This window comes from Amblyraja radiata, chromosome 7, assembly GCF_010909765.2.
Source record: "Amblyraja radiata isolate CabotCenter1 chromosome 7, sAmbRad1.1.pri, whole genome shotgun sequence".
Lineage (NCBI taxonomy): Eukaryota > Metazoa > Chordata > Chondrichthyes > Rajiformes > Rajidae > Amblyraja > Amblyraja radiata.
This window is the reverse complement of record NC_045962.1, coordinates 41593165-41611239: the sequence shown is the minus strand read 5'-3', so window position 1 is coordinate 41611239 and position 18075 is coordinate 41593165. Positions and strand designations below refer to the sequence as shown.

General features: G+C 43.5%; 1 protein-coding gene across 12 annotated transcripts in view; it reads left to right on the top strand.

The window, feature by feature from the left end:
* The window catches only part of ikzf2 (IKAROS family zinc finger 2), a 203517-nt gene that overhangs the window by 153993 nt on the left and 31449 nt on the right, over positions 1-18075 (top strand). For 11 of the 12 annotated variants that reach the window (XM_033024327.1, XM_033024322.1, XM_033024319.1 and 8 more), the window contains one exon: positions 16502-16669. The exons of the other annotated variant lie outside the window; for it this stretch is intronic. In XM_033024327.1, coding sequence (XP_032880218.1) covers positions 16502-16669 — 168 coding nt within the window. The remainder of the gene's footprint in view (positions 1-16501; positions 16670-18075) is intronic. 12 annotated transcript variants of the gene reach the window in all.

Below are 18075 nucleotides of genomic sequence, written 5' to 3'. Positions count from 1 at the left end.
GCTCTGATCCTCACCATAGATATGTTGATAGGGCACTTCTGGCGCAGTTAATGGCACTGTAACTGAGCCCCTCATCATAATGGAGGCCTGCCAGGAATTCGAGAACAGACGTTATGTTCTTCAACTGTAGGTGATGTTGTTTCTGTGACAATATATCTCCCATTTCCTGATGTATACCAGATATAGTTTTTGGTGGACTGTCTGTGGCCCGCTGAGATAATGTTCAATGTTCGGTCCGCCAGTCCCAGTTGCAGTAGAGGTTTCTTTAGACTCTACAAATTGATAGGTTTGTTGTTTTTGACATGGATGGGTTCCCCTGTTACGGGATGAACCAATAATCTGGTTGTTTCAGGATGGTGATGCATGTTTAAACCTCATGTTGAGTATCACAGGGAACCATGGTTAAGTAGGCCAATCGGCACTACCAATTAACAGACGCTGAGTCTTCTTGTATTTTTCGTAATACCCGACTGATGATGCAGAAAAGGAGAGAATGCATAGATAAACAATTGTTTATGCCCAGTGTCTGTGATAATGATGCCTCCTGTGCCTTTCATTTACCTCCACAGATGGAGATGGAAATTGGTAGTACCCCAACCAAGCGCACTGGCATCAGTTTGTAGCACCACTAAGGGTTTGCTGATAACGATAGGGTTGGAACAATGCCGAATGTTATCCCTCCACCATTTTAATTCCATAAGCTTTGATTGGTGGCTTATTGGTCTGTCGAAATGACCAGTATTAACTTTGAGTGTTTATATTTTGCCCTTTGTAGATTTTTGGTAATACAAAGGTCCAAATTGTGTGGCTGGAAAGGCAGACACTATATGCCAATTATACTTGCTACCAATCTGATAGACGGTTCACTGATGTCAGTGGGGTTGTTGCAGGCCTCAGTTAAGACTGTAGCCTTGTCCTTTGGTAAAGTCACTGACATGTGAGCTGTCAATAGTGAACCCCAAATAATCCATTATGTTGGTAGGCGTTAGTTTAGATTTAACTGGATGGATGATAACCCAAGTTTTCACCCAATTGTATGGTGGCTGTTACAGCTAGTTAGGCCAACTCCAAAGTTATGCCCACAATTAGTATGATCATATGATTATGTATTTGGTAGCTCTATACTGCCAGAGCTGCCCCATCCAGTTGAATTTTTAAAAATAACGTTTGTGATCAGTCCGTGCAGGCACTGAATAGTAAGCATCTTTTAGGTCGATGCTAGCCATGGAGTAGCCTTTGGAAATCAGTCCTTTAGCAGTTACCAGTTCCCATTTTGTACTGAATATATAGTACAATGTATTCCAGCCAATCGTGTTGGGTTTACCCATTACCTCTTTTGCACAATTCAATGGTATATCCCTGGATACTGCTTAGGATATAAGTGTCTGTAGTTAATATACACCATGTATCCAAAAGAGTGTAATCTCCCACCAATATGTGTATTATCCACTCTTCCTATAATTTGTAAGGGACCAGACCCACCTACCTCCATTGTTACCAGTGGAAGTTTGCTTCTTCTGTGTGGTCTTCGTGGAGGTTGAGGCTGGGTTTGTTTTTGGGTTGGGGTTTGCGCATCTTCCAGAAAGGCCGGTCTGGGCTATGGTCTAAAAGACCGCTGTCCTGTATACCCGGCCTTTGAGCTTTCACCAGCTTTTTACTTGTTCTGCTGGTGGGTGCATAAGGGTGCTGCCTTTGGCTGTAGGAGATCCTTAATGTTGTCGCCTTTATGAGCCCCAGGGCTTTCCTAAGTCCTGCTCCGACATGTTTCCAGATGCTATTTCCATGACTGGAACATTCAGGGATGCGCAGTTTCCTGGTCCCAAGTATTTTTTGCAGTGGTGTCCATCGTGGTCTGGCTGTATGTATTTGGACACCATGACCAGTAGATTTTGCCTTCCTGCACCCCCTGCACACTTGTAGTTTTGTTCATGAAAACCCCTCTTCAGGGTCAGCTCAGAATTGACCACCCCCCCCCCCCCAGTACTCCCCTCTGATGAGGGAGATGCACTGTGCAGCCCTACAAGAGGTGCTGCTGTGGGTTTTACATAGTGCCCACAGTGACTAGACTCCATCTACCGGAGCCTGTCATGTTGGAGCTCGGCTCCATAAGCCGCTCCAACCGGCTCCAGCGCTCACGATCGCTGGCCGCCCAAAGTCGGACTCATCAGTCCTCGACTCTTTTGGTTTTCTTCTTGCCTTCCTGCCCAGACGCAGTGTTTAATCTGGCCGGTGCGGGGGCGAAGACAGGCACAGCTGTTCCCTTACGGGTGATTCCTGTGCCGCCGGCTGCTGCTGGCGTCCGCAACTCCGCGGTCTTCCCCCGCCAGCTCTGGTCAACTTCTTTGCCTTGTGCATGTTTCCCCCCACCTGTAGAACAGTATGGGAACAATAAAGACTGCAGTATCACATACCTGCAGGTCCAGGCTTAAAACTTGCCGTTAAGGGGGAACGTCTTCCACCCCTCCTCCTGCCGTTTTGACTTGTCAAAGCCAACGGCTCCGTTCTGTATGGTCTCCCGCCCAGCCATGGTGTTTAATCTGGCCGGTGCGGGAGCGAAGTCGGGCACAGCTGTTCCCTTACGGGTGATTCCTGGGCCGCCTGCCGTTATTTGCACAGCTCTCCATGTTTCCCCACCTGTGAAACAGTATGGGGAGAATAAAGACCGCAGTTTTACTTACCTGCAGGTCCTAGTTTAAACTGTCGCTACGGGGGAACGTCGTTCCACCCCGCCTCCTGCCGTTTCGACTTGTCAAAGTCGACGGCCCCATTCTGAATAGTCTCCCGCCCGGCCGTGGTGTTCTGGCCGGCGCGTGACCAAAGGTCGGCACAGCTGATCCCACTTACGGGGCTTGTGCCTTCAGCTGTTGCTGGCTCCCGCAACTTCGCGGTCCTCCCCAGCCAGCTTCACTCGCAGCACTTGTGGACACTATTTTGTCCAGCTTCCCCCCCCCCTGTGTAAAAACAGCGCGGGGACAAACTCTACCGCAGAGTAAATCACTTACCTGCAGGTCGCGGTTTCAAACATTACCGCTGCGGGGGAACACTCCTCCCCGCCTGTCGTTTCGCAAGCGTGAAAGCGATATGTGACACGCATGCGTCCTGGCGGGATTCTTCATGTAGTCACTCACGTGACTCCGAAGTAAAATCATAGCCTGCTCAACCTCTCACTATAGCTCAGGCCCTCAAGTCCTGGCATCATTGTTGAAAATCTTCTCTGCACTCTTTCCAGCTTAACAACATCCTTCCTATAGCAGGGTAACCAAAACTGAACACAATACTCCAAATGCAGCCTCATCAAAGTCTTGTATAAAACCCCTGTCCCATGGTACGAGTTCATTCCAAGAGTTCTCCCGAGTTTGCCCTGATTCGAACTCGGAGATTTACGGTAATGGCCACTCGGGGCTCTCGTGGACATTTTTCATCATGTTGAAAAATCTTCACGAATCTTCCCGTGCTTACCTGCCATTAGCGAGTCTTCCCGAGTACCTGCCATTAGCGCTAAGAGACGTTCCCGAGCTCCGACGTACCCGCTACGTTCATTCTCCGTGCTTACCTCGAGTTTGATTTTTTTTAAACTCGGGAGAGCTCTTGCAATGAACTCGCACCGTGGGACAGGGCTATTACTGTAACAACATCTCAAGTTTTGTACTCGATACCCTGATTTATTGAAGGCCAATGTACCAAACGTCTTCTTGATCACCCTATCTACTTGTGATGCCACTTTCTGGGAACCATGTACCTGCACTCTGAGATGCCTCTTCTATACAACATTCCCCAGGACTTTGCCATTCACTGAATGTCCAGCCCTGGTTTGACTTCCCAAAATTTAACACTTCACATTTATCAGTATTAAATTCCATTAACCATTCCTCACCTCTCTTGCCGAGCTGATCAAGTTCCTGCTGTAACCTTTGATAGCCATCTTTGCTATCTATGATATCACACATTTTAGTGTCATCTGAAAACTTACAATGGTTATGCTGGACAAGAATATTAATTTAGTAAATCAATTTCTCCAATCCCCTGCCATAACCTGAAGTCTATGTGCAATCAAGGTAACATCTAAATTCACTTTAACTATAATGAGAGCTTTGACTTACACCACCATTACAGGCTGTTGGTTCCAGATCAATAATCTTTGGATGGAAACATTTTTACTTTGATCTTTTATTATCATAACCTTGGCCCTCATTAATAACCTTTCCATTTAGGGCACATGCTCTTCCAATTCATCTTGCCTCAAACCCTTATAATTTTGATTTGGTAAAGTGGAATTAGAATCTCAAGTTGGATTGCACAATATACTGAACCAAAATGATCAAGTCACACAAGTGAACAAGAAAAACTGTTTTATTAGTCACAATTTCAAATAACTGGGTCCCACGCTTCAAAGAAGGCAATGAATCATTGCTCAATGGTTAGACTAGCTACATGCACCAAATTGTGTTAATTCCTGCTAAGTCTTTCTCTTCAAGAAGTGTAGGTAATTCTGTGAGCTCACCACAAATCTACAATGTTTTACCTTTTTATTATGCAGGCATATGAAATGAATTTTTAGTGATATATTTATGACCCTTAATTGAAAAGTATACACACATCTCATTTGTAAAATATACACACATCTCAACATGAATACATCTTCTTGTTATCATTTAAAAAAATTTTTTTAATTTTATTTACATTTTTTATTAGAAGCAATGTATATAAGTATAAACCGCGGCATATAACAAACATTTTGTGTACATCTATTTTAAATTTAACAAGACATAGGTAGAGAAAGAGAAAGCGAGAAAAGAAAAGAGTGAAGGAAGTAGTGATATGTAAACCCCTAGGGTACCATATGGGCAGTCCCGGGGTGAACAAGTGATAGCCTGAAGAAAAATAAAGTCAAAAACCCATAAAATTATTTTTAAAAAAGAAAGGAAAGGAAAAAAAAACACACAAAAAAAGGCAAGAAAAAGAAAGCAAGAAAGAAACAAGGGACCCTTGTGTTCGGATATACCTGCTTCGTATTTTACCACACCCATCGCCCAGTTCATGAATCGGTTTATTTTCAGAGTTGTGTTGCACCATACTATACTTGTAATAAATCAATAAAAGGAGACCATATCTTTGAAAATTGCTCTGATTTTCCTGCTAAGGCGAGTCTCATATCTTCTAGATGTAGCATCTCAGACATACTTGTGATCCACATTTTAAGTGTTGGGGTGGATACATTTTCCCAAAATTTAAGTATGAGTTTTGTTGCCATTATCAGGCCGTAGTTAAGGAAATGTCTTTGAAATATTGATAGCTCAGAGCAGACTTCTGCTGTTCAAAAAATGATCAATTCTGTGTGGGGGTCCAGTTTTGTTTTTAATAATTTTGTGAAGATTTCAAAGATTTCTTTCCAAAATTTATGAAGTTTTATGCAGGAGACGAAGGAGCGTGCTATAGTTGCTTCTTGAGATAAACATTTGTCACAGATGGTGGATACATTTGGGAAAATTTTATTCAGTTTAGTTTTCGAATAATATAGTCTATGTAATATTTTAAATTGAATTAAGATATGTCTTACATTAATCGAACAGTTATGTACATATAGAAGATATTTATCCCATCTATCTTTGGGAATTTTTTTAATTAATCCCACTCTCTTCTAATTGCGTCTGACGATGGAATTTCTATATTTAGAATAATATTATACAAGTATGATATTAAATTATTTGACTCTGCATTTCTATTCAAACCTTCATCTAGTATATCTGGCATCACAGTTTGAGCTTGTCATCATTTTGAACATCTATATTGATCACTGGCTGAACATATGGTGAATTAATTGTGAAATACATTGAGTCGAAAAATACAAAGCTTTCCAACTTCAGAAATCTTTGAGAAGCCATTATTGGGAACCTCAAAAAGAGAGGGGGGAACGGAGAGAGGGGGGGAACCCTCTCCTACACCTCCTAGTCCACACACCTCTCCTCCCCTCCCACTGCCACACACCCCACTTCCCTCCCCTCCTCCCCTCCCACACATGAAGAGGAGGGGGAGGGAGTGCTCGGGGATGAGGGTAAATGAGCCGCGCCTGCACAGTTAGGGGCTATGGGTGAGTGGTGGAATATTGCGTTGGGGGAACGGGTGGGTGGTGGAATATTGCGTTGGGGAATGGGTTGCGTTGGGGGACCAGGCCTCCCATGTGACTGGGACCCAACGGGTCCCACTTAGTCTAGTAATAACTTAGAAGTGAGGACTTTGATAGCCCATGTCATTTTTTCTTGACTTTTCTTGTTTTTTTCTCCTTTTTTTTTTGTGTTTGGAATGGCTTGAATTAACTGGCGGGTTGTATTGCTATTCAAAAAGGTTGAAGCAAATATTACTGAGTAGTGGATTATTCAAGAGTCAAGTCAAGAGTGTTTTATTGTCATATGTCCCAGATAGGTCAATGAAATTCTTGCTTGCTGCAGCACAACAGAATATGTAAACATAATAGATATTGGGAGAAGAAAAAAAGGTCAGTGTGTGTATACACATACTCAATAAATAACAAATATAGTGCAATAATAATGATAGTCTGTTGCAGTTCAGAGCTTCTTTGTTGTCGTATTTAATGGCCTGATGGCTGTAGGGAAGAAGCTGTTCCTAAACCTGGACGTTACAGTTTTCAGGCTCCTGTACCTTCTTCCCGATGGCAATGGTGAAATGAGTGTGGCCAGGATGGTGTGGGTCTTTGATGATGTTGGCTGCCATTTTGAGGCAGCGACTTCGATAGATCCATTCGATGGTGGGGAGGTCAAAGCCAGTGATGGACTGGGCAGTGGTCACAACTTTTTGCAGTCTTTTCAGCTTCTGGACGTTCAAGTTGCCGAATCAGGCCATGATGCAACCAGTCAGTGTGCTCTCTACTGTGCACCTGTTGAAGTTCAGGAGAATCCTCTTTGACATGCCGAATCTCCGTAATCTTCTCAGAGTCGCTGATGTGCCTTCTTTATAATTGTATCAGTGTGCTGGGTCCAGGAAAGATCTTCGGAAATATGCACGGCCTGGAATTTTAAGTTTTTGACCCTCTCCACCATTGTCCCATTGATGTAAACAGGATTGTGGGTCCTCATCCTTCCCCTACCAATGTCCACAATCTTGGTTTTACTGATGTTGAGAGCCAGGTTGTTCCTGGCACCATTTGGTCAATCGGTCAATTTCACTTCTATACTCTGACTCATCACCAGCTGTGATTCGTCCAACAACAGTGGAGTCATCGGCGAACTTGATGATGGAGTTCGCACTATGTCCGGCTACGCAGTCATGGGTATAGAGTGAGTAAAGCAGGGGGCTGAGCAAGCACCCTTGAGGTGCTCCCGTACTGATTGTTACCGAGGATGAAGTGTTTCTGCCAATTTGAACTGACTGTGGTCTGTGGATGAGAAAGTTGAGGATCCAATTGCAGATGGATGCGCAGAGACCCAGTTGCGTGAGCTTGGTAACCAGCTTTTTTTTTTGTATAAAAAAATAATTTATTTAAATTCCAACACGATACAAAAACCAAAAAAAACCGTGGTGACATACCCACCACCATGTTACAAAATCATCAAACAACTATTTTACAAATATTCTAATAACTACTTTACAACCCCAGTAAAGGGGCAAGGATCTGGCTTGTGCAAAGCCCTCTTCTGCCTGGCGCCGTGACTCGCGGACCGCCAGCTTGGCCAGGCCTAGGAGCAACCCAACCACGACATCTTCAGCCCTGCCTACTCCCTAGATCCCATCACCAGTCCTTCGCTCGCTGACAGCAGAGCCATTCCTCCCCTTGCGGTCCCAACCCTGGGACCAGTGGCAGAGGATTCTTCCCCAGATGTACCCGGGGATTCAAGACCATCGACAGTGGGAGCGACTATCCCTCCCCCAGTTGGGCCCAGGGTGAACTCTGGTGCACCAGACTCAGGAAGTCCCTCTGGAGCCAGGTCATGAGGGAGAGAAGGGCTGGTTTCCCCAACCCTCTCCCCACCTACAGTCTCTACCTCCAGAGGCGTGCTCTGCTCCTCATCCTGGGTGGGTTGCTCCTGGACTCCCTCCCCAACATGAATCTTCCCCTGTTCCATATCACCCGAGTGGTCCCCATCGCCACCCTCCCCAGAATCCCCTCCAGAACATGAGACCTGGGCCCAAACCGGAAGGCGGGAGTCCTCCACCACAGTACTCCCCTCCCCCCTGGGGGATTCCCGTTTGTCCCCATTCTGCTCCTCCCTGGAGAGATTCCTCCTTCTCTTTTTCGATGGGGAGGAGCTCACAGAATTTGGGGTCACCTGAGCAACCTTCCTCTGTGGCACTCCCGTCTGATCCCCACCGCCCCCGGCTGGATTATGGGGCTTGTAGACTCCCTAATGGGAGGTGACGGGATGGGTGGATCATTCTTGTCCTTGAGGGTTTTGTTCTCCAGGTGCTTCACCATCTTCGCCACCTTGCCCCCCTTCTTTTGACCCTCCCCACCCACTCTCTGCGCGACCCCAGGGTTCCCTGACTTAGCTACAGGTGGGTGGGAGCGGGATGGAGAGGGGGTTTAGTGGCACCGAAGGCAGAGGCCTCCACCCAGGATTTGGGACAATTCCTCCGAATATGCCCCACTTCCTTACAGGTACTCCGATGGGTGCTCCGTTGTCCAGTAGATGGTGAAATCACGCCCATCCTGCTGGACACAGAAGCGCCCGCCAACTACCTCCTCCAGGTCCAGCAACATTGTCAGCTGGCGCCAGAGGGAAAGAATGTGCCGCAGCTCCTTCCTGCGGAACCCCTGGGATATCGGGGTGATGTCTGTGAGTACCTTCCCCAGGGTGTGAAGGTGGGGAAGGAGGGCCTCATTTGTGATGCAAGGCGGGACGTTGGACAGGACCACCCGCTGCGAGGTGGTTGCCAAGGGCTCGACCTGCAGGAATGTTCTTCCCACTGAGATCCCTTTACTCACTGCCGTGTTCACCCCCTCAACAGACTCGAGGAAGAACACGGCCTTCCCAAACATCCTTCCCATGTACAGGAAGCCTGCGGGCTTGGCCGCCATGGCCACAGCAGCCGAACAGTCTTCCAGGTTCATATGAGGGGGCAAGTAGCTTCTTACCCAATGCTCAAAAGGCAGGTTCTTCATGGGGAACCATGCCCCAAGAGGAGTAAACAAAGCAGCTGAAGCAGCCGCCTGAGCATAGCTCCTGGAAGGCCCCGCTCCCCTAGAACACTGACCCGACATGGTCTTAGGCACTACAATTAAACAAACACAAAAAACATAACTGACAGTCAAAATACAGGTACTGACAGTCAAAAATGGCACAAAGCCGGTGTCCAAACACAAATATGGAACCGTTCGAGGGAGGCAGCGAGTGATGTTGCCTCGGACATTGATAATGGTGGCTCCCCCACAAAACAGCTGCGTCACCACCTCTTCGCCCAGTTATCTTGGCTCTCCTGCGATCCCTGGCGAGCTGCTGACCTTCACAGGCAATCCCAGCTGTTCCTCTCTGCTTCTCCAGCAACAAAAGGGACTTGCCTGCAGTCTTGAATGTTGGAAAACCTCCCTCCGAGAGAAAGGAGGCTTTGTCAGCTCCAAGCTCCAAGGCCGCAGAATGATGTTGAGACGGTGCAGGTGTGGAAATCCTCCCACACCACACGAAAGCCAGACCGGCCCGGTCAGCACCGATGAGGCAGTAAGAGGGGGTTGTTCTGGACGCAGGTGTAAAAGTCCAGAAAGACTTTCCCCCTTTGCTGGCGTGCAGCACTTCATGGCAGGTTTCCAGCCACATTGTGGGAGCTGGGCAGTAAGCTGAAGAAACTGCACGCAGTCCCAAATACAAGCAGAAACTTTAAAATAAGTTTCTGCACCGTCACAGCGATACACAAGGGTGTTTAAATGTATCACTGTGCCTCCTCTGAATTGCAAAAAAGATGTTTAAGCACTTATCATGTATTCAATTATTAAAAAAATAATATGACACTACAATAAAACAAACCAGAACCCACCACCATAATACAATAGAAACAAATATCCTTAATAAACTACTATACAACTATCTTACACTCCTTGTCAAGGATGCATTCAACACCCTGCAGAGCCCAGCGGTCCCGGAACTCCCTCAGGGTGCCCGTGGACTGGGTGTATTCCCTTTCTTACCCCACGGACGTAACCCCGGAAAAAGGGCAGGCAGCCGGCTCGGGTAAAGCCCTCCACCGCCTGGCGCCGTGACTCATGGATGGCGAGCTTGGCCAGGCCCAGGAGCAACCCAACCAGGACATCTTCAGCCCTACCCTCTCCCCTACGCACAGGGTGTCCAAAGTTGAGGATGGTGGGTGAGAAATGCAGCCAGAAGGAGCAGCCGCTTTAGATATTCAAACAGTGGCTGCAGCCTCACGCACTCCATGTACACGTGGTACACAGACTCTTCCAGCCCGCAAAAGTGGCATGCGGCTGGCGAGTCTGTGAACCGCGAGAGAAACAGGTTGCAGGGAACACCTCGGTGCAATACCCTCCACCCACGTGACCAAGTTTTTTTTTTTTAATCAAAAAATGTATTCAATTATTAAAAAATAATAATTACACTACAATATAACAAGCCAGAACCCACCACCATAATACAATACAAACATATATCCATACTAACCTACTATACAACTATGATACAATCCTTATTGAGGATACATTCAACACCCTGTGGAGCCCAGCGGTCCCACGTGACCAGCTTTTTTTTTTTTTTTTTTTTTTTCCCCAAAAATAGGCCTCCTGCTAATTATACAAACAACCATCCCAATTTTCTTTAAAGAAAGGAAGAATGTTAAAGGAAGCAAATATAATTTGATCCTATTTGCATGTTGACTCCTAATTGTTTGGTGGTTGTTATTAGATATCAAAACAAAAAAAAAAACAAATAGGCAGATATGGTTGTGGCATTTCAGAGACATTTGGATAGGCACATAGATATGTAGAGTTTCGGGGGATGTTGATTATGTGCAGACAGAGAAGAGTTGGTCATGGCATCGTGTGGGCTTTAGGGCCTGCTCCTATGCTGTAGTGTTCTATGTTTATTTCTAGAAAAGTTTGGTGAGTTCCAAGGAGCTGTTAGATTGACAAATCGCCCAGTCTGTCTGGACCTACCTGATCTCCCAGTTGCCAAACACTTTAATTCCCCTTCCCATTCCCACTCTGAAGAAGGGTCTCAAACCGATACATCACCTATTTCTTCTCTCCAGAGACGTTGCCTGTTCCGCTGAGTTACTCCAGCATTTGTGTCTATGCACACTGAACTTTCTGACCGAGAACTCCTCCATTGCCAGAGTGAGGCCACTGTTCTTTCCAAACCCACTGTCACCGAAAATGTTTCAAAATGTTGAAAATTTAGCGGTGATCAGAAAGACGCTACAACTTTTTGCGCGACTGAGGGGACTCCTCCCGGCGACCACCGGCGAACATGTGGCGACAAACTAGTCGCCTGTAGTTGCCTAAGTGGGAGAGGCCCATTACTTTGTAACCAAACACTTTTAGCTATGTTTCATAAAATTATTCCACGAATCTTCATCTTGCCTGCAATCGGAACACAAATCCCACAGTGATTGACAAATTATAATCAGGACTTGTATTTAATACGGGACATCAGAATTACTACAGATAGCTATTAACAGTATTCTTTTTATTTCATTGGTGGTTTCTTTAACTTTTAAGCAAACTTTACTTCCATAATGAATGAAAATGATCAATAAAAACTTTAAGATTTTTTTTACTTGCTGCAAGTTACCTCAAGCCCAACCAGTTCATTAATAGCAAGGAATCACATCTTACTCACTTGTATTGCCTTTTGGAAATACCCACTTAAGTGTTGCTTTTCGTAAAGTCAAACCAGAGTAGAACTTTCACAGTGAATAATTGAATCCTGGGGAGTGTTGTAACACGAGAGATCTTGGAGTACAATACATAGTTCCCTGAAAGTGGTGTCACAGAGTAATGAAAAAGCCGTTTAACATACTGGCTGTCATCATTCAGAGCATTGAGTGTAGGAAATAGGAGTGTTTTTTTGCAGTTGTACAAGACATTGGTGAGGTTGCACTCGAAGTGTCAGTTAAACTGCTATTCAAAAGACTTAATTAAGTGGAAAGAGTGCAAAGAAAATCCAGGAAAATATTGTCAGGACTCAAGGAGGGGTGGGACAGACGAGGACTATATTCCTTGCTGCATAATTGCTGAAGGTTGATCTGATGGTGGTGTATAAAATCATGAGTGTCATACATCACCTGTCTTTTTTTCTCAAGGAAGGGCATTAAAAACTAGAGAGCCTAAGCTTAAGGTGAGAGGGGGTGGATTTAAAAGGGACCTGAATGACAACTTCTTCACACAGAGGGTGGTTTGTATACCACTCAAGTGGTTGAGGCAGATACAATAACACAATTTAAAAGACATTTGAACAGATACGTGGATATGAAAGGTTTGGATGGATATGGGGCAAAAATAAGCCAAGCTTGCCTAGCTTGAGTCCACATCTGGGGCAGCATAGATAAGTTACTCAGAAGAGCCTGTTTCCATGCTATATTTTGCTCAGGGCCTATGACATGTGCTATAATTTGTCCAGATGGATGGGCACAACAGAATGTGATGGGATTTGATGTGTTATCAAGGCTCTTCTGGCTGCTGCTCTATGTTGATGTAAGGATTGCAGTCTTATAATTTGTATTTGTGACAATGATTTTGCAGACCCCTGGTGAAAACTATCTGTTAGAAAGTGATTTCTGATTGCTGCCTTCCTCTGTTCAGCTAGCAGATGACGCTGTCTATATTGTTTAGGAGCATTTCCTATTGGATGCTGCATTCTTTCTACTGCTCTTCAGGCTCTGCCTTCTATTCTGCACGTCTAAAGGCAACTGTTTCTCTGTTGATGGCATTCTGTGCAGTATCCTAGGCTGAAAACCATGCAGTGCCCTTCAATGATGTCTCCACATCTACTTGGTATGCAAAGCCGGGTATGGTCTTAGCTGGAGTCAAGCACCAAAATGTCATCAATAATGTGTCCCACAACTATTCTTGTATTTGTGTAGTGCCCATTTTATCTTCAGGTGTTATGTTTGGAGTGTGAACTGCTTGAAGAACCAGTAAATAAAGGGGTAAACCTTTCCCACTAACTCCAACACCCTTTTAATCAAAGTCAACTTTACTCTAAACTCCATGAGTCCAACAGCTGAGCGGAAAGTCAGATGCACTAAAAACTGACCTTCAACATATCTGATTTTGACATTGCATTGCACAGACATTGAAGGTGCAGTGAATAACAAAGCTCAATCCGGCTCAATGCTTGGGTGAACTCTCTGATTCAGTAGTGAGGAGAAGATTGAGCATCACGGCATCATGGTCATATGGAAAGGCCTATGTTTAGGAAGTTAAGATTCAACATGACTTCGACCTCAATAGAGAGAACAACCCAGGCCAAGAACATAGGAAAAAGACATAATCAATCACATTCGAGAAAATCTGAACCTATTAAAAACATTGTTCACTATAGGGGTGTCGTTTGCCTGAAAACAATGTGGGAGAAGATTCTTTGAAAATGAGCATGGCTTTGTTTCCTGAACCATTATGACTGGTGAAGGCACAAATAATAGCTCCAGTAATGGAATGCTGTCAGCAGTGTGGCACTTGAGGTATTCATTATATGAGTAATTCAAGTGTTAGAGCAAGCACTCTCTATTAGTCTGTAGAATTTGGAAGGTGTTTGAGTAGCCAGCAGAATCTTATGAACATGCCCAGTCAGTTCTTCCAAGTTCATCAGAGTCAGTTTTATAGAACAAAAAAGTGACAAAGTAGTTGAATGTCTTCCTGGTTGATTCATAATGCCGTAGTTTTTATCTTTGAGCTCAGACTTATTTGGAAATGGCAGAAATGGATAATAATGAATGGTGGTGTCAGTAAATGTGCACTAACATGAATGCACAGCATTGCCCAGCCCAATTTACAATGAGGATAATTTCTGTGATCTATATTGGGTTAAACAGGTTTTTTTTAAAACATTTGGCACATATGTTAATCAATCCAATTTCTAGCATATTATTTAAATCCAAGCTGTCTATTGATCATGTCCGAAAAAGTCAATGCTTTTAATTAAAGGGTACTGCTTGAAGTGTTTAATTTTATTTTGCTATGTGCATTTATTGTGCATTTGTTGTTTTAAGCGTTGCATGATGTTTATTTGCATATGTTTCAAGGGACCCATGGTATTCAATAAATAGCCTATTACATTGGAATTCTGGACTTTTGCTTTAAACATTTATATGGACACTATCAAAATAGTGAAATTGCTGGAATTAATAACAATTGGCTGTATATATATATATAAATAATTATCCTGGTGTTATCATGCAGATTTCTTCTGTTGCATTTAATTTTGCACATAAAACTGAGTTAAACTCTTTGTTCCCTTTTATTTGAATTATGGGTTCCCTTTTGCCGTTTAGTTGACCTTTTTCGAGCTATTTCTTGCAGAGATTGTTTCATTTGTGGGAAAATACTCAAAGTAGGACTTGAATGCTGCAACTATGCAAGTAATATACAGTGCCCTCCATAATGGTTTGGACAAAGACCCATCATTTATTTATTTGCCTCTGTACTCCACAATTTCAAGTTCAAGTTCAAGTTACATTTATTGTCACATGCACCAATTGTTACAGTGAGATTTGAGTTACCATACAGCCATACGAATAAAAAAGAACACAATACACGACAGATTTTAACATAAACATCCCCACACAGCGGAATCAACGTTTCCCACTGTGAGGGAAGGCAATAAAGTTCAGTCACCTTCCTCATTGTTCACCCGTGATCGGGGCTTGTGAGCTTCTGATTTGTAATTGAAAAAAAATCACATGTGATTAAAGTGCACATTGTCAGATTTTAATAAAGGCCATTTTTATACGTTTTGGTTTCACCATGTAGAAATTACAGCAGTGTTTATACATAGCCCCCCCCCCCCCCCCCCACCATTTCAGGGCACCATAATGTTTGGGACACACCAATGTCATGTAAATGAAAGTAGTCATGTTTATCATTTGTTGCATGTCCTTTGCATGCAATGACTGCTGGAAGTCTGCAGTTCATGGACATCACCAGTTGCTGGGTATCTTCTCTGGTGATGCTCTGCCGGGCATATATTGCAGCCATCTTTAGCTTATGCTTGCTTTGGGGGCTATTAGTCCCCTTCAGTTTTCTCTTCAGCATATAAAAGGCATGCTCAATTGGGTTCAGATCGGGTGATTGACTTGGCCACTCAAGAATTGACCATATTTTGGCTTTGAAAAACTCCTTTGGTGCTTTAACAATATGTTTGGGATCATTGTCATGTTGTAGAATGAACTGCCAGCCAATGAGTTTTGAGGCATTGGTTTGAACTTGAGCATATAGGATGAACTTCAGAATTCATTATGCTACTACCATTAGCAGTTGTATCATCAATGAAGAGAAGTGAGCCAGTACCTTCAGCAGCCATATATGCCCAGGCCATACCAGCCCCACCACCATGTTTCACAGATGAGGTGGTATGCTTTGGATCTTGGGCAGTTTCTCCTCTCCTCCATACTTTGCTCTTGCCATCACTCTGATATGAGTTAATCTTCGTCTCATCTGTCAAGACTTTTTTCCAGAACTGTGGTTGCTCGTTCAAGTACTTCTTGGTAAACTGTAACCTGGCCATCCTATTTTTGTGGCTAACCAGTGGTTTGCATCCTGCAGTGTACCTCTGTATTTCTGTTCATGAAGTCTTCTGCAGACAGCGGTCATTAACAAATCCACACCTGACTCCTGAAGAGTGTTTCTGATCTGTCAGACAGGTGTTTGGAGATTTTTCGTTATTCTGGAAAATTCTTCTATCATCAGCTGTGGAGGTCTTCCTTGGCCTGCCAGTCCCTTTGCGATTAGTAAGTTCATCAGTGCTCTCTCTCTTCTTAATGATGTTCCAAACAGTTGATTTTGGTAAATCCAAGGTTTGGCTGATGTCTATAACAGTTTTATTCTTGTTTCTCAGTCTTATAATGGCTGCTTTGATTTTTATTGGCACAACTTTGGTCCTCATGTTGATAAACAGCAATAAAAGTTTCCAAAGGTGATGGAAAGACTGGAGGAAAGATTGGTGCTGAGAGCACTCTTATACCTGCATGAGGGAGGCAATTAAACACACCTGAGCAATTACAAACTCCAGTGAAGCCATGTGTCCCAAACATTATCATGCCCTGATGTGGGGGGATATGTATAAACACTGCTGTAATTTCTACTTAGTGAAACCGAAATGTATAAAAATGGCCTTTATTAAATTCTGACAATGTGCACTTTAACCACATGTGATTTTTACTATTACAAATCTCAAATTGTGGAGTACAGAGGCAAATAAATAAATGATGGGTCTTTGTCCTAAACATTATGGAGGGCACTGTATACAGTGGTCATGTTTTAAGCACCTGGTCCCCTTGAAGTCTGCTTTTGAACCCAGGTGTGTTATCTTGGTTTTGTGTGTTCTAGGTGAACGTCCCTTCCATTGCAACCAATGTGGTGCATCATTTACCCAAAAAGGAAACCTACTGAGGCATGTCAAGCTGCATACAGGAGAGAAGCCTTTCAAATGTCCATTTTGCAGCTATGCCTGCAGACGACGAGATGCACTGACTGGTCATCTTAGGACACATTCTGGTGAGTTCAGATGACTGCTGTAGAAGAAGCAAGCAAGTACTTTTTGACATTTCAAGTCTCAATTCAATTATCAAATATCACAAGGAATGGAAACCTCCAGAGTTCTCTTGGCTAATCAAGCTCAAGTAACATTACCCAATGTATACAAAATAAAAATGACCCATTTTATTATATAATTAATGCACCCAGACCTATATTGAAAATGTGATTATATTCATTAAAAAAAAATAATAAGGCAGTGTGTAAAATGAAATATAATATTCTTGAAAAGGTGCAAAATCTTTATAACAGCCTGGTGCATCATTCCCAAAACTGAATGCAATTTTGGTGAGTTCAGGTGTATTAATTCTTATACTTTATTTTTAATTGCGTTTGAAACTTTGTATTTTAACTGTCCAGGGCCTTGCTATTTTCCGACATGGTCCTGTTTAATATATGCACAGCTGAAGGCTTTTTTTCTGCAGTAGCACTGACATAACCATTGGTATGTTTTAGAGAAGTTGCAGTTCACCATCATTGACTACAGTGACTGTCCAATAATGTATGGGATCTTTTTATTTCTTTAATTTGCTTAATCTTACAAATATAAATGGTGCTCAGTTATGGGAATTTCTGTAGACATTTATACTTGACCTAAAGACTGTTGCTGGCAGGTTCATAGTAAATCTGATTCACTAGTTCCATTGTTATGAAGAACTTAATAGTAATTGAGCTACTCAAATATAAGAAATATTTTTATTATAGAAATATTAACCTTGGGAAGTTTATTTTATATCCACTCATCAAACATTGAACCCACTGGACTAGATGAAATGCTGGTTATGGATCTAGCCCAACATTATTTGGCTGTGAATTTAACAGAACACAACATTGAACCATGTGTAAACTCAGTGTCATACCTGATCTCTCATTCTTGATGTGTAGGTTTGCTTAAATTGCTCTCTATAATCAAAACCCCAATTTTTGACCATTCAGATAATAATCGGCCTTCTTTATTTTGCCACTAAAGTGGATAACCTCACATGTATCCACATTATACTGCATCTGCCCACTCACCCAACGTATCCAAGTCACCCTGCAGCCTCATAGCATCCTCCTTGCAGCTCATACCGTCATCCTGCTTTGTGTCATCCGCAAACTTAGAGATGTTACATTTAATAGAAACATAGAAAATAGGTGCAGGAGTAGGCCATTCGGCCCTTCGAGCCTGCACCGCCATTCAATATGATCATGGCTGATCATCCAACTCAGTATCCTGTACCTGCCTTCTCTCCATGCCCCCTGATCCCTTTAGCCACAAGGGACATATCTAACTCCCTCTTAAATATAGCCAATGAACTGGCCTCAACTACCTTCTGTGGCAGAGAATTCCAGAGATTCATCACTTTCTGTGTGAAAAATGTTTT